The sequence below is a fragment of the Chelonoidis abingdonii genome, chromosome 1 (assembly GCF_003597395.2).
Source record: "Chelonoidis abingdonii isolate Lonesome George chromosome 1, CheloAbing_2.0, whole genome shotgun sequence".
Lineage (NCBI taxonomy): Eukaryota > Metazoa > Chordata > Testudines > Testudinidae > Chelonoidis > Chelonoidis abingdonii.
Window position 1 is genome coordinate 228,791,284 of NC_133769.1, and position 16,204 is coordinate 228,807,487.

The 16,204-nt window shown below is 39.5% G+C and overlaps 1 protein-coding gene across 4 annotated transcripts in view; it reads left to right on the top strand.

Annotated features, from left to right (window-relative positions):
• SH3KBP1 (SH3 domain containing kinase binding protein 1) overlaps nucleotides 1–13,516 on the top strand; it is a 333,403-nt gene extending 319,887 nt beyond the window's left edge. For 3 of the 4 annotated variants that reach the window (XM_032777990.2, XM_032777992.2, XM_032777991.2), the window contains 3 exons: nucleotides 1,455–1,723; nucleotides 10,680–10,743; nucleotides 12,358–13,368. In XM_032777990.2, coding sequence (XP_032633881.1) covers nucleotides 1,455–1,723; nucleotides 10,680–10,743; nucleotides 12,358–12,399 — 375 coding nt within the window. In that variant the 3' untranslated portion in view covers nucleotides 12,400–13,368. Of the gene's footprint in view, nucleotides 1–1,454; nucleotides 1,724–10,679; nucleotides 10,744–12,357 lie in introns of all 4 variants that reach the window. The other variant, XM_032777988.2, reaches the window with a different exon arrangement.
• Nucleotides 13,517–16,204: the final 2,688 nt, after the last annotated feature.

Genomic DNA, 16,204 nt, shown 5'->3' on the forward strand with positions numbered 1-16,204 from the left:
GCTCTTTATATCGATATAAAGAGCATTGTAGTGTGGACGGGTACAGCGTTAAATCGATTTAACGCTGTTTAAATCGATTTAAACGCGTAGTGTAGACCAGGCCTTAGTAACTAAAGATCTGAGTTCTGTTTGAAGTTAGAAAAGTTACTAAATCTCTCTTCACTTCATTTTCCTTTCTGCTTGCTTATTACACGTGTTGTCTATATGTGTAACATTTTATCTTTGCTTTGAGATCCTCAGAGGAAAAATCTTATAGAAATATAATGTATTATTTATGATTTTAAATATTTTCATCAATGCAAATGACCGTATTATCTGCCTCAGCTATGGTACCCCAGTCAGTCAAAAACGCAACCAAAGAGGTAAATCTGGCACCATGTCCTTTAGACTGTTAATCTCTGGCAATTGCTGACTCATTGGAAACCAGTTCCAGAGGTTATGAATCCCTGTTGGGAATAGCTTATAGATATCTAGAACTCAAGAGCAAAAGCCATCAAACCACTAGAATTAAATCTGAAATGGAGAAGAGGATGAGATAATTGAGTTCCAAACCATTTATGATTTTAAATATTGGTACCAAAACTTTAAATGGTACTGGGAGAGTGAAAAGTTGTTAGTGTAGAACATGTCATATTGGTAATATATTGTCACAGTAATCTAGAGAAAATGGACCCATGTTAATAATGAATACAGACGTCTGTATTTACTGCTCTAAACTATCTTACTGTTCTAGCTAAACTTCACAAGGGAGCTGTGGAGAACTATTGTCAAGGTTTTAGGCACCAAATTTCATTTAACTTAAACATTTGTTTTGTTCTGATTCTAGTTCTCTGGATCCTAAATGTATGAAGCACACTTCTAGAGGAAAAAAACAAAAACTCTAGCATGGTCTAGTGGATATCAAATTGGGAGTCAGGAGACATGAGTTCTATTACCTCTACTACCTTTTGAGACACGTTGTGCCTGTACTTCTGTTTCCTCTTCCACTCTTTGTCTTATCTGCCAAGGGCTTGTCCACATGTAGTTTTTGTACCACTTTCACTAAATCGGTTTAGAAACAGACATATATAGTTGATTCCTGTAAATTTATATTTATGTAGAAGCACTTTTAAACTGTTGAAAACTGCCCACAACAGGGAGTGTACCACTCTAAATATGTCAATATAAAATCACACCCCTATCTGAAATAAATTGGTATAAAATTTTTGTGTAGGCCAGCCCTCAGTCAGTGATGGGCTGGGCTGAAGGTCCCTGGCAGGCTCAAGCTTAATATTGTGAGTCTTCAGAAAGACAGATTTGAGTAACAGTGGAGTATCATATCCATTCTGCCATATTCAGGCATGTAAAGGTTCTAACCAAACCAATCAGCATGACGGCAGGGGAGTAAAATATACCTTATACTGAGATGTGCTTCCAATTCAGGCAACTTAATATTCATTGTTTTTTGTTGACAGGTGTCTGATAATAAAACTGCATTGCCTCCAAAACCAGGGGGTTTGACTAGTGGGAGTAATATACAAGCATCATTATCCTCATCCTCACCTGCACTTCATTCAGTTACTGTGGGAACAACAGGCCATAGGTCAAATTCCCCATCTTTGTTCAGTACTGAAGGAAAGCCAAAGACTGAGCTCTCAGGCCAGGGTCCGGCAGCCTTGGAGGAGCTGAGGATACAAGTTAAGGAGCTAAGAACTATCGTTGAGACAATGAAAGACCAGCAAAAGTAAGCATTAGAAACCACACCATCCATTTGAAGCATCTTTACTGTGCTTTGTACCAATCTTTTCCATATAATATGTGTGTTTGTGCGTGAAATTCCTTTGATCTTTTTGTCAGACAAAAAGATTTCATGAAGACAAATAGATGTTGAGAAAAAAATTAAAACACTGATACAGTCAATCTGATAGTTTGTAATAGCTTCTCTGGAGCTATGTTGTTTTGTCATATAAGTACATGTTTACCTGGACTTTTTAAAAAGCTGAACTGTAGACTGATAGAGTTTAAAGATAGAGGTTATACTGTCTAATACATCAGTGGCCATTTAGGGACTCAAATATGTTGATCTGAAAGCTGAGAAGCATTTCTAGTGAGCTTTTATACAAAAATTCTTCAGTAGTTGTTAAATTGTTAATACAATTGCCCAGAAGGCTGCTCCTCCAAATGATTGTGTCACAAGTGACAGGATTTGAGAGGGTCTGGAGCCCATCTAACCATGATGTGAGATACTCCAGCCCCCTCATGAAGTTCAGCCCTGCCATAAGCCAGCAGAGCCTCTCCATCCTGCTTGCAGTGTTCTCACAGGAGGGGAGGGAGGGGGAGGGGGAGGGAGCAAAGAGCACAGCAGCCCAGCATGGCTCCATTCCTTCTGCCCCACTTGCCAGCATAGTGCCTCTGCTCCTCACTGCATCCCCCTGCAGCACCTGGGCAGGGAAGGGGCAGAGAGAGGTGAAGAATCTGTGGGAAAGGGGAGATAAGAAGGGATGCTGCTGTATACCCTCAGGCCTGGGAAAGGGGAGTGAAGATCCCATGAGGAGCAGTGGTATAGCTGGGGGGGAGGCAGAAATGTGGGAATGGGGACTGATGGGAGTGGGGGCACTGAACTGATGGTGGGGACTAGGGTGTGCTGCTGGGTTTAAGGAAGTGGAGAAGTCCCAGGAAAGAAGAACAATTAAAATAAAAATGAATTTTTTAGCTATTTGGACAATTATGAGATTTTTAAAAATAATTTATTGTAACTACTGGATAACGTATATAGTTACACAGTTAGCCAAATTACACAAAGAAAGAATGGTCTAAAATTATTTGTTAAATACTTTGAATGTGACTGAATTATTTAAAATATAATATTTAGGGATTATAAGTATCATTATTGAACTGAAACACAGAAAGCTCTGAAAGATGGTTGATGTTGTAAACATATTCATATAGCTAGAGATCTTTGAGCTCCCATAAATCTTTACTGAAAAATAATTGGAAAACTTGATCCATAGTGAGAGTGCTTTGTGTTCTTCTTCGAGAGGTGTCCCTATGGGTGCTCCACTATAGGTGTCAGTGCGCCCAGTGCCATTGTTCGGAGATTTTTACAGCAGTACCCATATCGGCCACACATACGCAGAGCCTGCCTCACATACCAGTCTTGACTTAATAGTGTTCATGCGCGGCCAAACTCTACTGTCCCTGGATGGAGTCGGACCTACAGCAGACTCATTAAAACTTTCTCTCTTACCCATTCTACATCCTTTTCCCCCTTAGTTTAGCACTCTAGTTACTAGATAACTTCATCTCTTTAAAACAAAAAACAATTTGTTCCAACTTTGTTTCTCTCAGCCTCCAGCTGACGCTAATATGCTTGGGCTCCCCAGGATTTAAGAGGTGCACTACCTGTAGGGATGCCATCCCTATCTCGGACAGTGACTTCCAATGTATAAAATGCCTGGGGGAGTCCCACATTCCTCAAAAATGTGCCCATTGTTCCAAATTAAAATCCAGGGCACGTAAAGACAGAGAACTCCGAATGAAAATGATTCTTATGCAGAAGTCACTCGTACCTGCTTCTGACCCAGGTACGGGCTCCTCAGTGAACTGCAGCCCTCCCACCTCCAAAAAGGACAAAAAAAGAAAACACCTGCCTCCCTCACCCAGAAGGGAAACATTGGAAGCAAAAAGGACACTGAGCAGGTCTATTTCTTCTATGCAGACCTTCCTTTGATGCACCAGTTCCCCTGGCATCGCGCTAATTGTGCCTCTGGCTGCGTTGACTGCGCAAGCTCCCGGTGCCAAGGCTTCAGGCTTCAAGTTGCCTGCCTCTCTCATGGCACGGTCCAGCACCGCAATGGATACAGTGCCAGCACAGATGACCTTGCCGGAACAGACATGGGCTGCACTTACATCCACAGCATCTCCAACCTCAGCGTTGAGCACTATGGTGCAGAGAAGATCGGTGCCGAATGACCCTACAGTGTCGCAGGCACCTCTAATGGAGGTTTTATCTCACAAAGGCTCTCCAGCACTGCAGTTCATTCATTCACTGGACCTACAGGTGTCACCTAACCTACAGTCACCACTACTTGACACCTATTTTTCTCTGGATATTCGCATGCGGTCTAGACAGCTGTCTCTAGCTGTATCTCACTTTTCCAGTGATGAGGAAACCATAATGCAGGGAGACTTTTCACCCTACCAGTTCTTCCAGTCACAGAGCCAAATCACCACTGATCATAGAAAATCTAGGCCTTTGTTCATCTCCCCGGTATACAAACCCGTGACCTTCCTTGGTCAGTGGCAATACTGAGGTCCATGGGCACCATATAAGTGATTCCACTATAATCGCCAAGATGCCAAAAATAGGAACAATGCCACTTTGCCGCCACCAGTGCATACAACTACAAATGAGACAAAACAACAAGCTGTTAATTCACACTTCGATGAACACGCTACACATGCTTCCCCAACCCTTGTGGGCCCGTATCAACACAGGATGAAGCTATATTGCCTCCCCCACCTACACTGTTGGATGATTTCTTAAAATTTCAAGACCTCTTCAAAAGAGTTGCCAACGAGTTGAGAATTAATCTGGAGGAAGTTTCTGAAAACCAGCATGAGTTGACTGACATCCTGCAGCCTTCCTCCACATCCAGTATTGCCTTACCTGTAAATCCAGCCATTATGGATCCTGCCAAAACCATATGGCTGACACCAGCTACTAGCACATCTACCTGTAAGCGAGCTGACAGGAAATATTGTATTCCTTCCAAAGGGTCTGAGTTTCTTTTTACTCACTCAGCACCAAACTCATTGGTAGTAGAGGCAGCTAACCAAAAGAACAAACACCAGTTCCCAGGTCTACCCCAACTGATAAAGACAGTAAAAGGCTGGACCTGCTTGGTCATAAAGTGTATGCTTTGGCCACATTACAATTCCAGATTTCTAACTATGCAGCCGTTCTGGCAAAATACGACCAAAAAACAATCAGTTTAAAGCCATAGTCTCTGAGGGACAAATTATCTCCCGTACCGCAGTACAAGTTGCACTTGATGTTGCTAATACAGCTGCAAGGTCCACTGCTACAGCAGTCATGATGCGTTGAGCTTCATGGTTTTCATTGTCTTCTTTTCCTCGCAAGGTTCAAAATACCATCAAAAATCTCTCTTTTGATGATGAAAAATTATTTGCCAGTAACACCAACAATGTGCTTCACTCCATGAAGGACTCGAGAGCAACATTACGGTCTCTCGGTATCCAAACCCTTGCAAATAGGAGGAGACAATATAGATACCAACCTTATCAACATCCATGCTACCCAATGTATACCCAACAAAATCATAGATCATATGAACAACAACATCAGTGATCAAGTTATCAACTTCACAGCACCAATTCATCGGCTCCGTGTCAACCCTCTCCCACTAATAAGCAAACTTGAAGGTGTGATTGAGGGTATAGAATACATCATCCCTACTTCAGTGCCCATTCCCTTTCTGTCTCCCACCCCCCCATACCCTGTCCCTTTTCAGGGACCCCTCTCACAACAACTGCTCCACCAGGAGGTGCATCATCTCCTCTAATTAGGAGCAGTAGAATCAGCGCCTGACCAACACAGAGGAAAAGGGTTCTACTCTCATTACTTTTTAACACAAAAGAGAACTGGGGGATTGCGACCCATTCTCAACCTCAGATGCCTCAATAAATTCATTAAATACATTTTTATTTAAAAATGGTGACTCTTGCAACCATAATTCCAGCACTGGAGTGGGGAGATTGGGTTTCAGCCCTTGACCCATAGGATGCTTATGTTCCTGTGACCATACATCCTTGCCCACAAATGTTTTATTCACTTCATTCTGGGCTCACAACACTACCACTACTGGATCCTACCTTTTGGCCTCTAGAGAGTGCCTCATGTCTTTTCCAAACTCGCAGTCATAACAGCTCATCTCAGAAATCAGGGAATCATAATTTTTACTTATCGCAACAACTGCCTTTTCAAAGCCAGGACCCTCCAAATAGCCATTCAGTCCACCCAACGGACAGTCCAATGTTTCCATGCTCTTGGCCTGCGAATGTACAAAGAAAATCTTCACTCACTCTCACCCAACAACTGAAGTTCATAAGAGCACATTTCAACTCATGCAGAAGAATAGCATCTTTCCCACTCCACCTTTTTAAAACCATCAACCTTTTCATTCCCAAGCTGTGCAACAGTCCACAAGTGGCTGCACGAGCTTGCCTACAACTCCGAGGCCACATAGCCTCTTCCTTTTGTAGTCAGGAATGCTCACCTCTTCATGAGGTGTTTTCAAAGCTGGATTCCACTGTTTACAGACAAATGTCCATGGTCTGAACAAACTTTTATATGTACCTCCTAGAATCAAGGACTGCTTCCATTGGTGGAAATTGCCTCACAACCTTTGTTCTGCGATTCCCTTTCTACAGGAAATCCTGTCAGTTGTCATAACTACAGGCGCATCCCTTACAGGATAGGGAGTGCACGTGCCCCAGTACACTGCCAAGGGGCTTTCGTCTCCTGCCGAGACGTCCCTTTACATTAACATCTAGAACTCTGAGCGATACATTGCCTTCATATTCTATGTAAACAAGCAAGGGTGAGTGGCGATCCCACTCCCTTTGTACAGATGCAATGAAACAATGGAACTGGTGTCTCAGACACAGTGTCTGAATATCATCTGCATACTTACCCGGCTCTCTCAATACCACTGCAACGACTTCAGCAGAAGATTTCTCATCGACCACAAATGGGAAGTAAATGAGGATGTAGTACTAGACATTTTCCACACATGAGGATACCGAGCTACAGACCTTTTCACAACTGCAGCAAACAAGAAATGCCCAAGACTTTGTTCCAGAGTGGGACTAAGCAAACACTCCTCGGGGGATGCTTTCATGTTCCCATGGAACACTGACCTAATGTATGCATTTCCCTGATACCACTCATACACAAATTATTGATAAAAATATAAACAGACCAAGCCAGGGTCATAATGGTAGCCCCACATTGCCCAGACAGGAATGGTCGCCTTTCCTTACCAAGATGTTGTTTTCCGCACCCATCCTCCTACCCTCTGCCCGACTTTCTTGTCCCAACAACATGATCTACTACTCCACCCCAATTTAATCATGTTACACCTCAAGGTTTGGCTCCTTCATGGCTCTCTCATGCCAAGCAAACTTGCTCAGAGCAGGTCTGAAATGTACTCCTTCATAGCACAACAAATTCTACATGCACCACCTGCCTTCATAACTGGATAAGATTGACACACTGGTGGGCTGTCACAAAAAACACTCCCTTTTTTCCACTCCTCTTCCGCTAATCCTCAACAATCTGTTAGAGATTAAACTCTCTGGACTCTCCTTGAGTCCCATCAAAGTCCACTTGGTTGCAATTACAATATTCCATGATGCCATCGATGATAGGACTATCTTTGCTCACCCCATTACTAAGCGATTTCTTAAGGGACCCCATACCTTATACCCAGCCATAAACTGCCTAATCCACCTTGAGACCTTCCCTTTGTCTTAACATGCCTAACCCAAAAACCATTTGAACCATTAGCCACATGTTCCCTCCTACATCTCTGTGAAAACTGCATTTCTGGTAGCAATTGCCTCTGCGAGACACACAGGAGAAATTGCAGCATTCATGGCAGATCTGGCATACACCATATTTTTAAGGACAAAGTCACTCTATGCTTATTCCCTGAAATTCTACCGAAGGTGCACTCATCTTTCCACATCAGTGAGCTTATATATCTCCCTACCTTTTCCAAAACCACATGCGAATTCCTTTCAATCTACTATGCACGCTTTGGACATGCACAGAACTTTGTTGTTCTACTTCGACAGGACTAAAACCTTTAGGTGTTCCAACAGGCTATTCATCCCCATTGCAGAACGCTCTATGGGCTCATTTATCTCTAATCACAGACTTTCCAACTGGATCTCAAGTTGCATTTGTCTCTGTTATCAACTACAGAACGTGACGACTCCTACTTTTATCAGGACTCACTCCACCAGATCCTTGGTGGCCTCAGTGGCCTTTCTACATAACGGCCCCCTTAAGGACATTTCCAGAGTTGCCATTTGGGCTTTTGAAAATACGTTTGCAAAATATTATGCTCTTACACAGGACCCATCACCGATACGCATGTGGGCAGAGTTGTTCTATCTACTGCATTCCTTCCAGATCTGAAGCCTCTACCTCCTTGAGAGATACTGCTTTTCAGTCACCTACAGTGGTGCACCCACAGGGACACCTCTTGAGGAAGAGGAAGTTACCTGTGCAGTAACTGACATTCTTTGAAATGAGTGTCCCTGTGGATGCTTCACTCCCCGCTCTCCTCCCCTCTACTTCAGACCTGGAGCGGCCTCCGTTGTAGAGAAGGAACTGAGGAGTTTGGCAGCGCATGCGCACTATAAAGACAAGACTGGTATGTGAGGCAGGCTCTGTGCATGCGCAGCCAATACAGGTACTGCTATAAAAATCTCTGAACAACGGCGCAGGGGTGCACCAACACCTACAGTGGAGCACCCACAGGGACAGTCATCTCAAAGAACATCAGTTAGTGCACAGGTGAGTAACCTCCTCTTTCTTGGATGTTCGTTATTCATTTTACAGGCCTTGTATGTTTTGAAATACGTGTGAATTAGATTTTTCATCATATTTTATATTTATCACATTATAGTGCTCTCCACTGAATACATATATTATACCTGTGTACAATAAATTAACATAAGTACTCCCCCTCTTTCCCACCAGCCTGGGAGTCTTCCCTCTCTCCGTTTTTGAAGGGATACTTTTGAAGGGGTATCCATCCTAATAAGGAGATACCATTAACAGAGGCCACTTATGACTAGCCTAAATAAAACAAATATTTAACCATTTTGCATCTTCTCCATTCTAATTCTCATTAAATTTGTGTACCTCCAGCATCTTCATTTGAGCAGCCAGGGAGACGCATGTATGCATTAAAGTTGACTTTTCAATCTGAAATTTTCATACACACATTACCAGAAGAGCTAGAGGGAGGTAAAAAGTCAAAAGACAGACTGAAAAAACATCGTCTGATGATGTTTTATAAATGTCATTACTTTTTTAGGAACTGGCTCATGGTTTTTGATCTCATGAGTCTGGCAATACTGTAACTGAATTGTGGTTAATAATGAGTTGAAAACTCTTCTGTTATTATTCTGAGTCTTATATTTATTTTTATTCTGGGGCAGGGGGGAGATATTGGGAGAGTTTAAAGTGCTCAAATCTCAGAAGCTGGGATTTTCTCATTATTTTTGCCCTTCCTGAATATCGCTGACATCTTCCATTGTTCCCAGTGGGAATGAAGCCAGGGTGCCGACAGGAAAGATGTCTGCCATGTGTGGCCAGGCCAAAAATGGTAAAGGGATAGGGTAATGTAGAGGTTTGGGGAAGAGGATTGTAGGAGTATCATTAAAGACACTGTAGTGGCAGAGGAATGTGACAAAACGAAGAAGGCCACTGTAGGGGAATAAAAGAACACTGGGGAGGGTTATCAAGTAGGGGTTGTCCAGGTGAATGTCTCCCAATTTGTGCTAACTGACACCTATTCCCAACCTGCCTTGCATAGCCACTGGCCACACAAGCCCTCTGGCCTGACATTCCAACAGGAGCTGCCTCCAACCACTGGTTTCTGGCTTGGGGGACAAGGCAGTAAAGAGGAGTGTGACAAGATTTATTACATGCAGTGTTGCTATAGCCATGTTGGTCCCATCTTATATTTAGCTGTGACATTCTGTCTGTGACAGAAATGTCTGTCTGTGACATTTCTTCAAGTCTGTACCTTTCCCAGACTTGAAGAAAAGCTCTGTGTAAGCTTGAAAGCTTGTCTCTCTCACCAACTGAAGTTGGTTCAATAAAAGATATTACCTCACACGCCTTATCTCTCTAAGATTTATTATGTTCAGAGCACAGGCCTGGGACAGAGGAGAGGATCTCTCTATGGGAAAGATATAGTGAAACTTCGTCCTCCAAATAATCACATCCTGGTCTTACCTTTCAGAGGTCAGAAACCATTTCTTTTTCCTTCATTACATCCCCTGGACAACAGACCGTTTTTTGGTGACCTACACTTGGGAATTATCTAACTTTCTAAGTTAAGATGCAGTTTAAATAGTGCTGTATTAAACAGCTTTAAAACAGTTTAAATGTGGGATCACTTATGTTACCAGTTTCTACAACCTACCAATGGACTAATCCAAATTTCCTATTGTCGTATACAAAAAATATCACTGGGGACTGAGTCAGTAGTGATACTACTGGCCAGAGCAAATTTTGGTGGCCAAAGTATTAAACCTGTAAACACAGGACTTTTATTACAATGGAAAACCTTATTCCTTAGCAGTACTAGGTTTGGGGGTTTGTTTTGTTAGCTATAAACAGTCCTATTTTTGTAAGTTGAACAAAAATGATCAGCTGCTACACAGCTTTTTTCCAAAAGCATAAATGAAGTCACTTCTGTCTATTATGTGTTTTAAATGAAACTAATGCAAAATGTTTTAAGGATATAAATACTTTGATAAATCATTATTGAAAAAATATAGTAACTGATTTGGTGGGGAAATGGTTCAGAGATAATTACCTTTATTTTAATAATATAAACCTTTGCAATTTTTTCATTCTTCTTTTTTTATAGAAAAGAGATTAAACAATTGTTGTCTGAATTGGATGAAGAAAAAAAGATCCGTCTACGATTACAGGTACTTGAATCTGATGTGGTCGGAGGGAACTTTACAGGGATACTGGCAAGTCAAATTTAGCCTCAAACTTAGGGCAAACAAGCACTTATAAAACTTAAAATAAATATATTTGAATTTCTTTTTATATTAACAGAATGTATGTATATAAACAAATATATATTCCCCTTGCAGTGTTTGCAGTCTATATGCTGTTGCATTGTGTTATCACATGAAAATATGAAAATTATCTGGAATCTGAATAGCCTATTTTTTATTGTCTAAGCTGAAGGAAATACAAAAAAGTAAACAGAGTTTAGCTAGTGAAAAGTGAAATCTGTTTTTAAAATTCTTAGTTTTAATCTAATTTGTTCATAAAGTAGATGAGAGAATTTATGTTTTACAATGTGATTTACAGTCTGCCACTGACTTTTTAAATACAAATTGGTCTTATTTTATTTGAAAAGTTAATTTCAGTTAACAAGATTCTGCTGTTTCCCTTTCACACAATCTGATAGTTCTAAAAAAGTATAATTTAAAAACTATATATATTATTTCCATTAAGAGACCAGGTTCTGTTTCTTTAACATTGAATATGACCTTACTTGGAGTCATCCTATTGAATCAGCCACTTGAGCAGTACTTGACACCAGCAACATGAGTAAATGGAGTAGAACTGAGCCATTATTTGGACCATCAAATATACAGCTTCATATAGAAAGTGACTTTGAAACTGCTTTTCATGGTTTGGGGATTGACATCCTTATCATTAACCAGGTTTTAACATTAATTTGATATTTTTACTTTTATTTTGTGGTATGTGTTCACTGTATATTTTTTATACTCATGATGGAAAATCAAAACATGATTTCAATGGGCTGCTCTTACTTAATAACATACTGTCCAACACGAGTAAAGATAGCAGAATTGGGGCCTTCTGAATATTTCTTCTGCATAGGCAGGTCTGTGAGAGGCCATCGTTTTTAATAAATAACAACCAATTCAGCGAAGGTTAATAAACCTCTTATAGAAATTCTCGTATTGGCCTAGCAGTCAGTACCATTCAGAGTTCTGGATTCCAGTTCTTCAGGACAGAGCTAAGTCTGGTCTAAATACAGAGCTGTTCTGATCTAACTAAAGGTGTGATTTTTTTATAACAATTTTATAACTTTTGTGAGTGGACATTCTTATATCAGTTTAACCTAGCTTATATTGCTTGAGCTTGCTAGCTAAACTGATATCATCAGTTTTAAATAGATATGAGAATCCACACGCACACAAGTTGCACTGATTTAACTAAACCAGCGTAACCTCTGTGTGAAGAGAAGCCTTTAGGCTTGGAGGGCTGCAAAGGTTCAGTCTCCACTCAATGGAGAAGACTCTGAGTAAGTTTATGACATGTTCCAGTGACTATCTTTGCCTGACTCTGGAAGAAGGGAGCCATCTCCAATTCTCATTAGCAGGAATGAGTCACCTGGATGTATGAGGCTTTTGCTGCTGGGAATAATAAGGGATAACAGAGTTTCCTCTACTTTCAAGCCCCCCACACACAGAGATAAGATGCAACTGAATTTGCTGCTGGCACCATGCTTGAATTTGACTCACCAATAAATCACCTAATGAGATTTTTCTTTGCAGATGGAAGTTAACGACATAAAGAAAATTCTTCAATCAAAATGAATACTTGATAGGTGGAATGTTACATTATTCATCATGACTGTGACTCAAATTTATGCCCCAGCCAAAATAACTTTGTGCCAAATGATTTAAGAATTGCCTCAATATCCCTTTGTTTGAAGGATTAGCACAAGAGTTTTTGATAGCACAACACAAATTCCAATGAAGAAGAAAAAATTCTACGGGATGCAGTTGCGGTATAGCACTGGTTGTGACTGAAATTGATCTTATTGTGCTAAAGTCTCTACTTCAAGATCACAGATGAAATGAAAACTCAGGCAGTTTAGTCCATAGTGGTACTATTTTGATGATATTTTTCCATAAATAAAATGTATTTCAGATTATCTGTTTACAAGCTTTATGATTTTGACTTTTTTTTAAATTGTCTTTTGTCACAGGTTCCTAAAATATTTGTACTGCATATAGCCAGGAATGAATGTTGATGTTTGGGGGGCGGGGGTATTATTTTGCTTCAGGTAGAACAGCCTACTTTTTGTGTTTATGTTTTGAATTCTATTACATATGCAATTTTATGTCCAAAAATAATCCACAAGATAAATTTGTGTAGAATGGCATATTTAAAAAAAAAAAAAGAAAATCTTGTCTTTACAATGATTTGTGCCTTCTTTTTGCCACCCACTGATTGGAACTGGTTGCAAACCAGATCTCAATAATGTAGCTGCTATGACGACACCGGTCACTTAGTCCACTAGAGGTCACTCTTCCAATGTATAGCTGCTCAGTCAACATGGCCAGATGTGTGCTATAACAGCATAAGGTTGGGAGCTGCTTTGTCTTACCAGCTGTGTTTTTTTAGCTTTCCTGTTTAATAGGACTCTCATTCAGCTAGAAAATTCATCTCTGCTTGATTTTCATTAGAAAAGTTAAACACCTGCCTCCGTCCCCATTTTTGCACACTTTGAGTGAACAGAATATGCATTACTAAAGCAAAAATAAATAAAATTAAATAAATATCATCAGTTAAAAGGTTGTATTATTTCATACACAAGGTTCTCTTTGTTGTGTGATGTTGTTTAACTTGCTATTTATGTGATGTCATTTGCCACATTCTGTTGTAAGTTTTCTAACATAGATGAAATAGAAGGCTCTCTTAATAATACGTTTTAGCAGTTGTGCTTTCTTTCCTGGTTTTATGGAAATCAAGTTTACTGTGTGTGTGTGTGCGCGCACGCACACGTGTTCGTTTGTTTGTTTGTTTGTAATGGAGCTTTTCAGCTTTTGAAAGTAACCTATTTCCTTCCTGTTAGTGCAATCAGAAAACAAAGTATTATAAGACTGCTCTGGCTTCATATTTAAATGGCAGCAGATTTCATTTAGCCTGTGAAATGTTTTTAATATGTTTCTCAAATGCCCACTATGTTTATTGAGTTTATCTGAATCAGCTAAATATGGATATTTTTGCACAGCTTGTGGAATGAGTGATTGATAATGCTAGTATTAGGAAGTGATAAAATTGCACAAAGGATCTATTATTCATCATATTGAGTTATATTAATTGATACCACCCTGGAGTTCCTGCATCACAGTTTACTATTCTTCCTGCTAAAGGGTGGATAGGACTTATTTCTTAATCTGTCAGTGCCATTCATGAACAGCTAGAGGGATTCTCATTTGGTTATATGGAGAATTCTTTTAAATATGTTTAAGCACACACAAACATCCCAGTATACAAATGTGTTACCTGAAGGATTCTCAGCTGGGTGTTCTGTATGGCAAAAGGATCAATTTCCTTTGCTTGTGCTTTTTTTGTAATGAAGGGATCTGAGATTTCAACTTTTGTTAGTGAAAATTACAAGCTTTGATTTAAATTACAGTGTATTCTCAGTTGTAACTGGAACAAAAGCACTAATTACATATTTTGTTACTGAGATGCTTTTATTTAATGTTTTTAAACAACTGCATTGAGGTTTTTTAAAATACAATTTATAGTCCCATCATGGTTTTCCAGCAATAAAGATCTTTAGGTTATTAATTTCTGTATCTTTTGTGAGGCAAATAAGAGTTTGGGGAGAACAGGAGGACGTAGGATGTAGCCTGTAAGAATATCTGCTGGGGTTCTGAACTGTGTATATTTGAAACATGTATACAGAATTAAACAATTTCATAATGCAGGAGATTCCTAACTTCACCCATGGGGAAAAAAGCTATGGTGCCAGTGATAAATTATTGTTTCCTGGACGGGACCTTGAAATGTAAGAGGCAACTGTGAAAAGTTGCTTTTGTAAAAACCTGTCTGAACTCAGCATGGACTTTCCCAAAATTAGAGTTCATCTATTTTTTTCTCCTGTTAAAATGGTAACTTGTCATTTTACACGGCTATACTTAGGAGTCCAACATATCGTGCTTTGTTGAAGAAGATAAAATGAGATTTTTGTGAAAAAATATTTTGTTCAAAACTTTATTGTTCTGGGAGGAAGATTTCTGAGAAAAACGTTATTCTTCTGTCTGCATTTCATTATAACAACATTTTTTACAAAGGACATGAAATCCCCCTTTTAAAAAATGAATGATTCAGTAAGACCTGTGGATATTAACCGCTTGGAGAAAGGTTCATTTTTATATTCAAAAGAAAAACAGAAAATGCTGGGGAGCTACAAAGTCATTTTGAAATGAAAATGATTAAATGTGTTTGACGAGTCATGTAAAATTACTTTTCATTAGCATGTACATACATACACAAACACTCTGGTGGCAAACATGCAATTTGGTGATTGTTTTCTTTCATGTAGAAATTGCTGTAAAGCATCATGTTTATGCCTTTGAGTTATTATTAGTAGTTCAATTCCTTTTTCCTTCTATAATCACTTGTATCTGGACCACCATGATACGTATAATTTGATTCATTGATGTTTTGCCTGTTTTGTGTATGATAATGCTTTATATAATTCAGTGAAAGAAATTATATGTACCTCAGGTAGCACACTCATAATAAACAGAGCCCCACCGTTTACAGATAACTTTAACAAATGCATTTTGTTAAATCTGTTGGGTTCATTTTGTATTTATGCAACTGGCAGGAAATAGTGAAAATCCTTCAAAATGATACTTAAAAAAAAATCAACACTGAAAGGACCTAGTTTCTACTATATGTGTGACCATAATTGCTGTTAACATTACTAGAAGAATAAATGTTAAATGAAAATAGAACCCATATTATAAAAAGTATTCAAAGCAGGGATTAAATTCTAGCAGTGAAATTTCATTTTTTGGTCAGACATTTTAATCATGTTCTATTTATAAATAAGTTATAAATCAACTGTTAGTCCAACAGGTCACTTATTGCCATCTAGAACACTTTCAATACACGTGCTTAAAACAATCTATAATGCACACTGCTCACATCTGTAACATCTAGACATTATAAACTATTTATGAATGTTACCTTAATATAAAGTGTAAATCATCTTTCTATATCCATCAATATTTAAATTTATAGCACTGCAAGAAAGGTAATAGGTATGGGCAAGGAAAAACCTGCAGGCATGGATGGATGTGCAGAAATATTACCATATTCAACTTCAGTTACTGGTATCTGAAGGTACTAACGAGAAATCAGCTTTTGCCTGGGACCAGTAGCATGAATCACGAACTGAACTAGCCTGAGCATTGGAGACTTAACTCTAAACTGCTGCCTTTTCGTCCATTTCCTTCTGGCAGTCAATCCCCTTCACCTTTCCAAGCTCAGAGAATGACTAATTGATGAAATTAAGGCTGGTGAATATCAAAAGGTTGAAAGTAGTATCCAGTTCCAGAGCCTCCACAAAACATTTGTCACCCCCACTAGAGT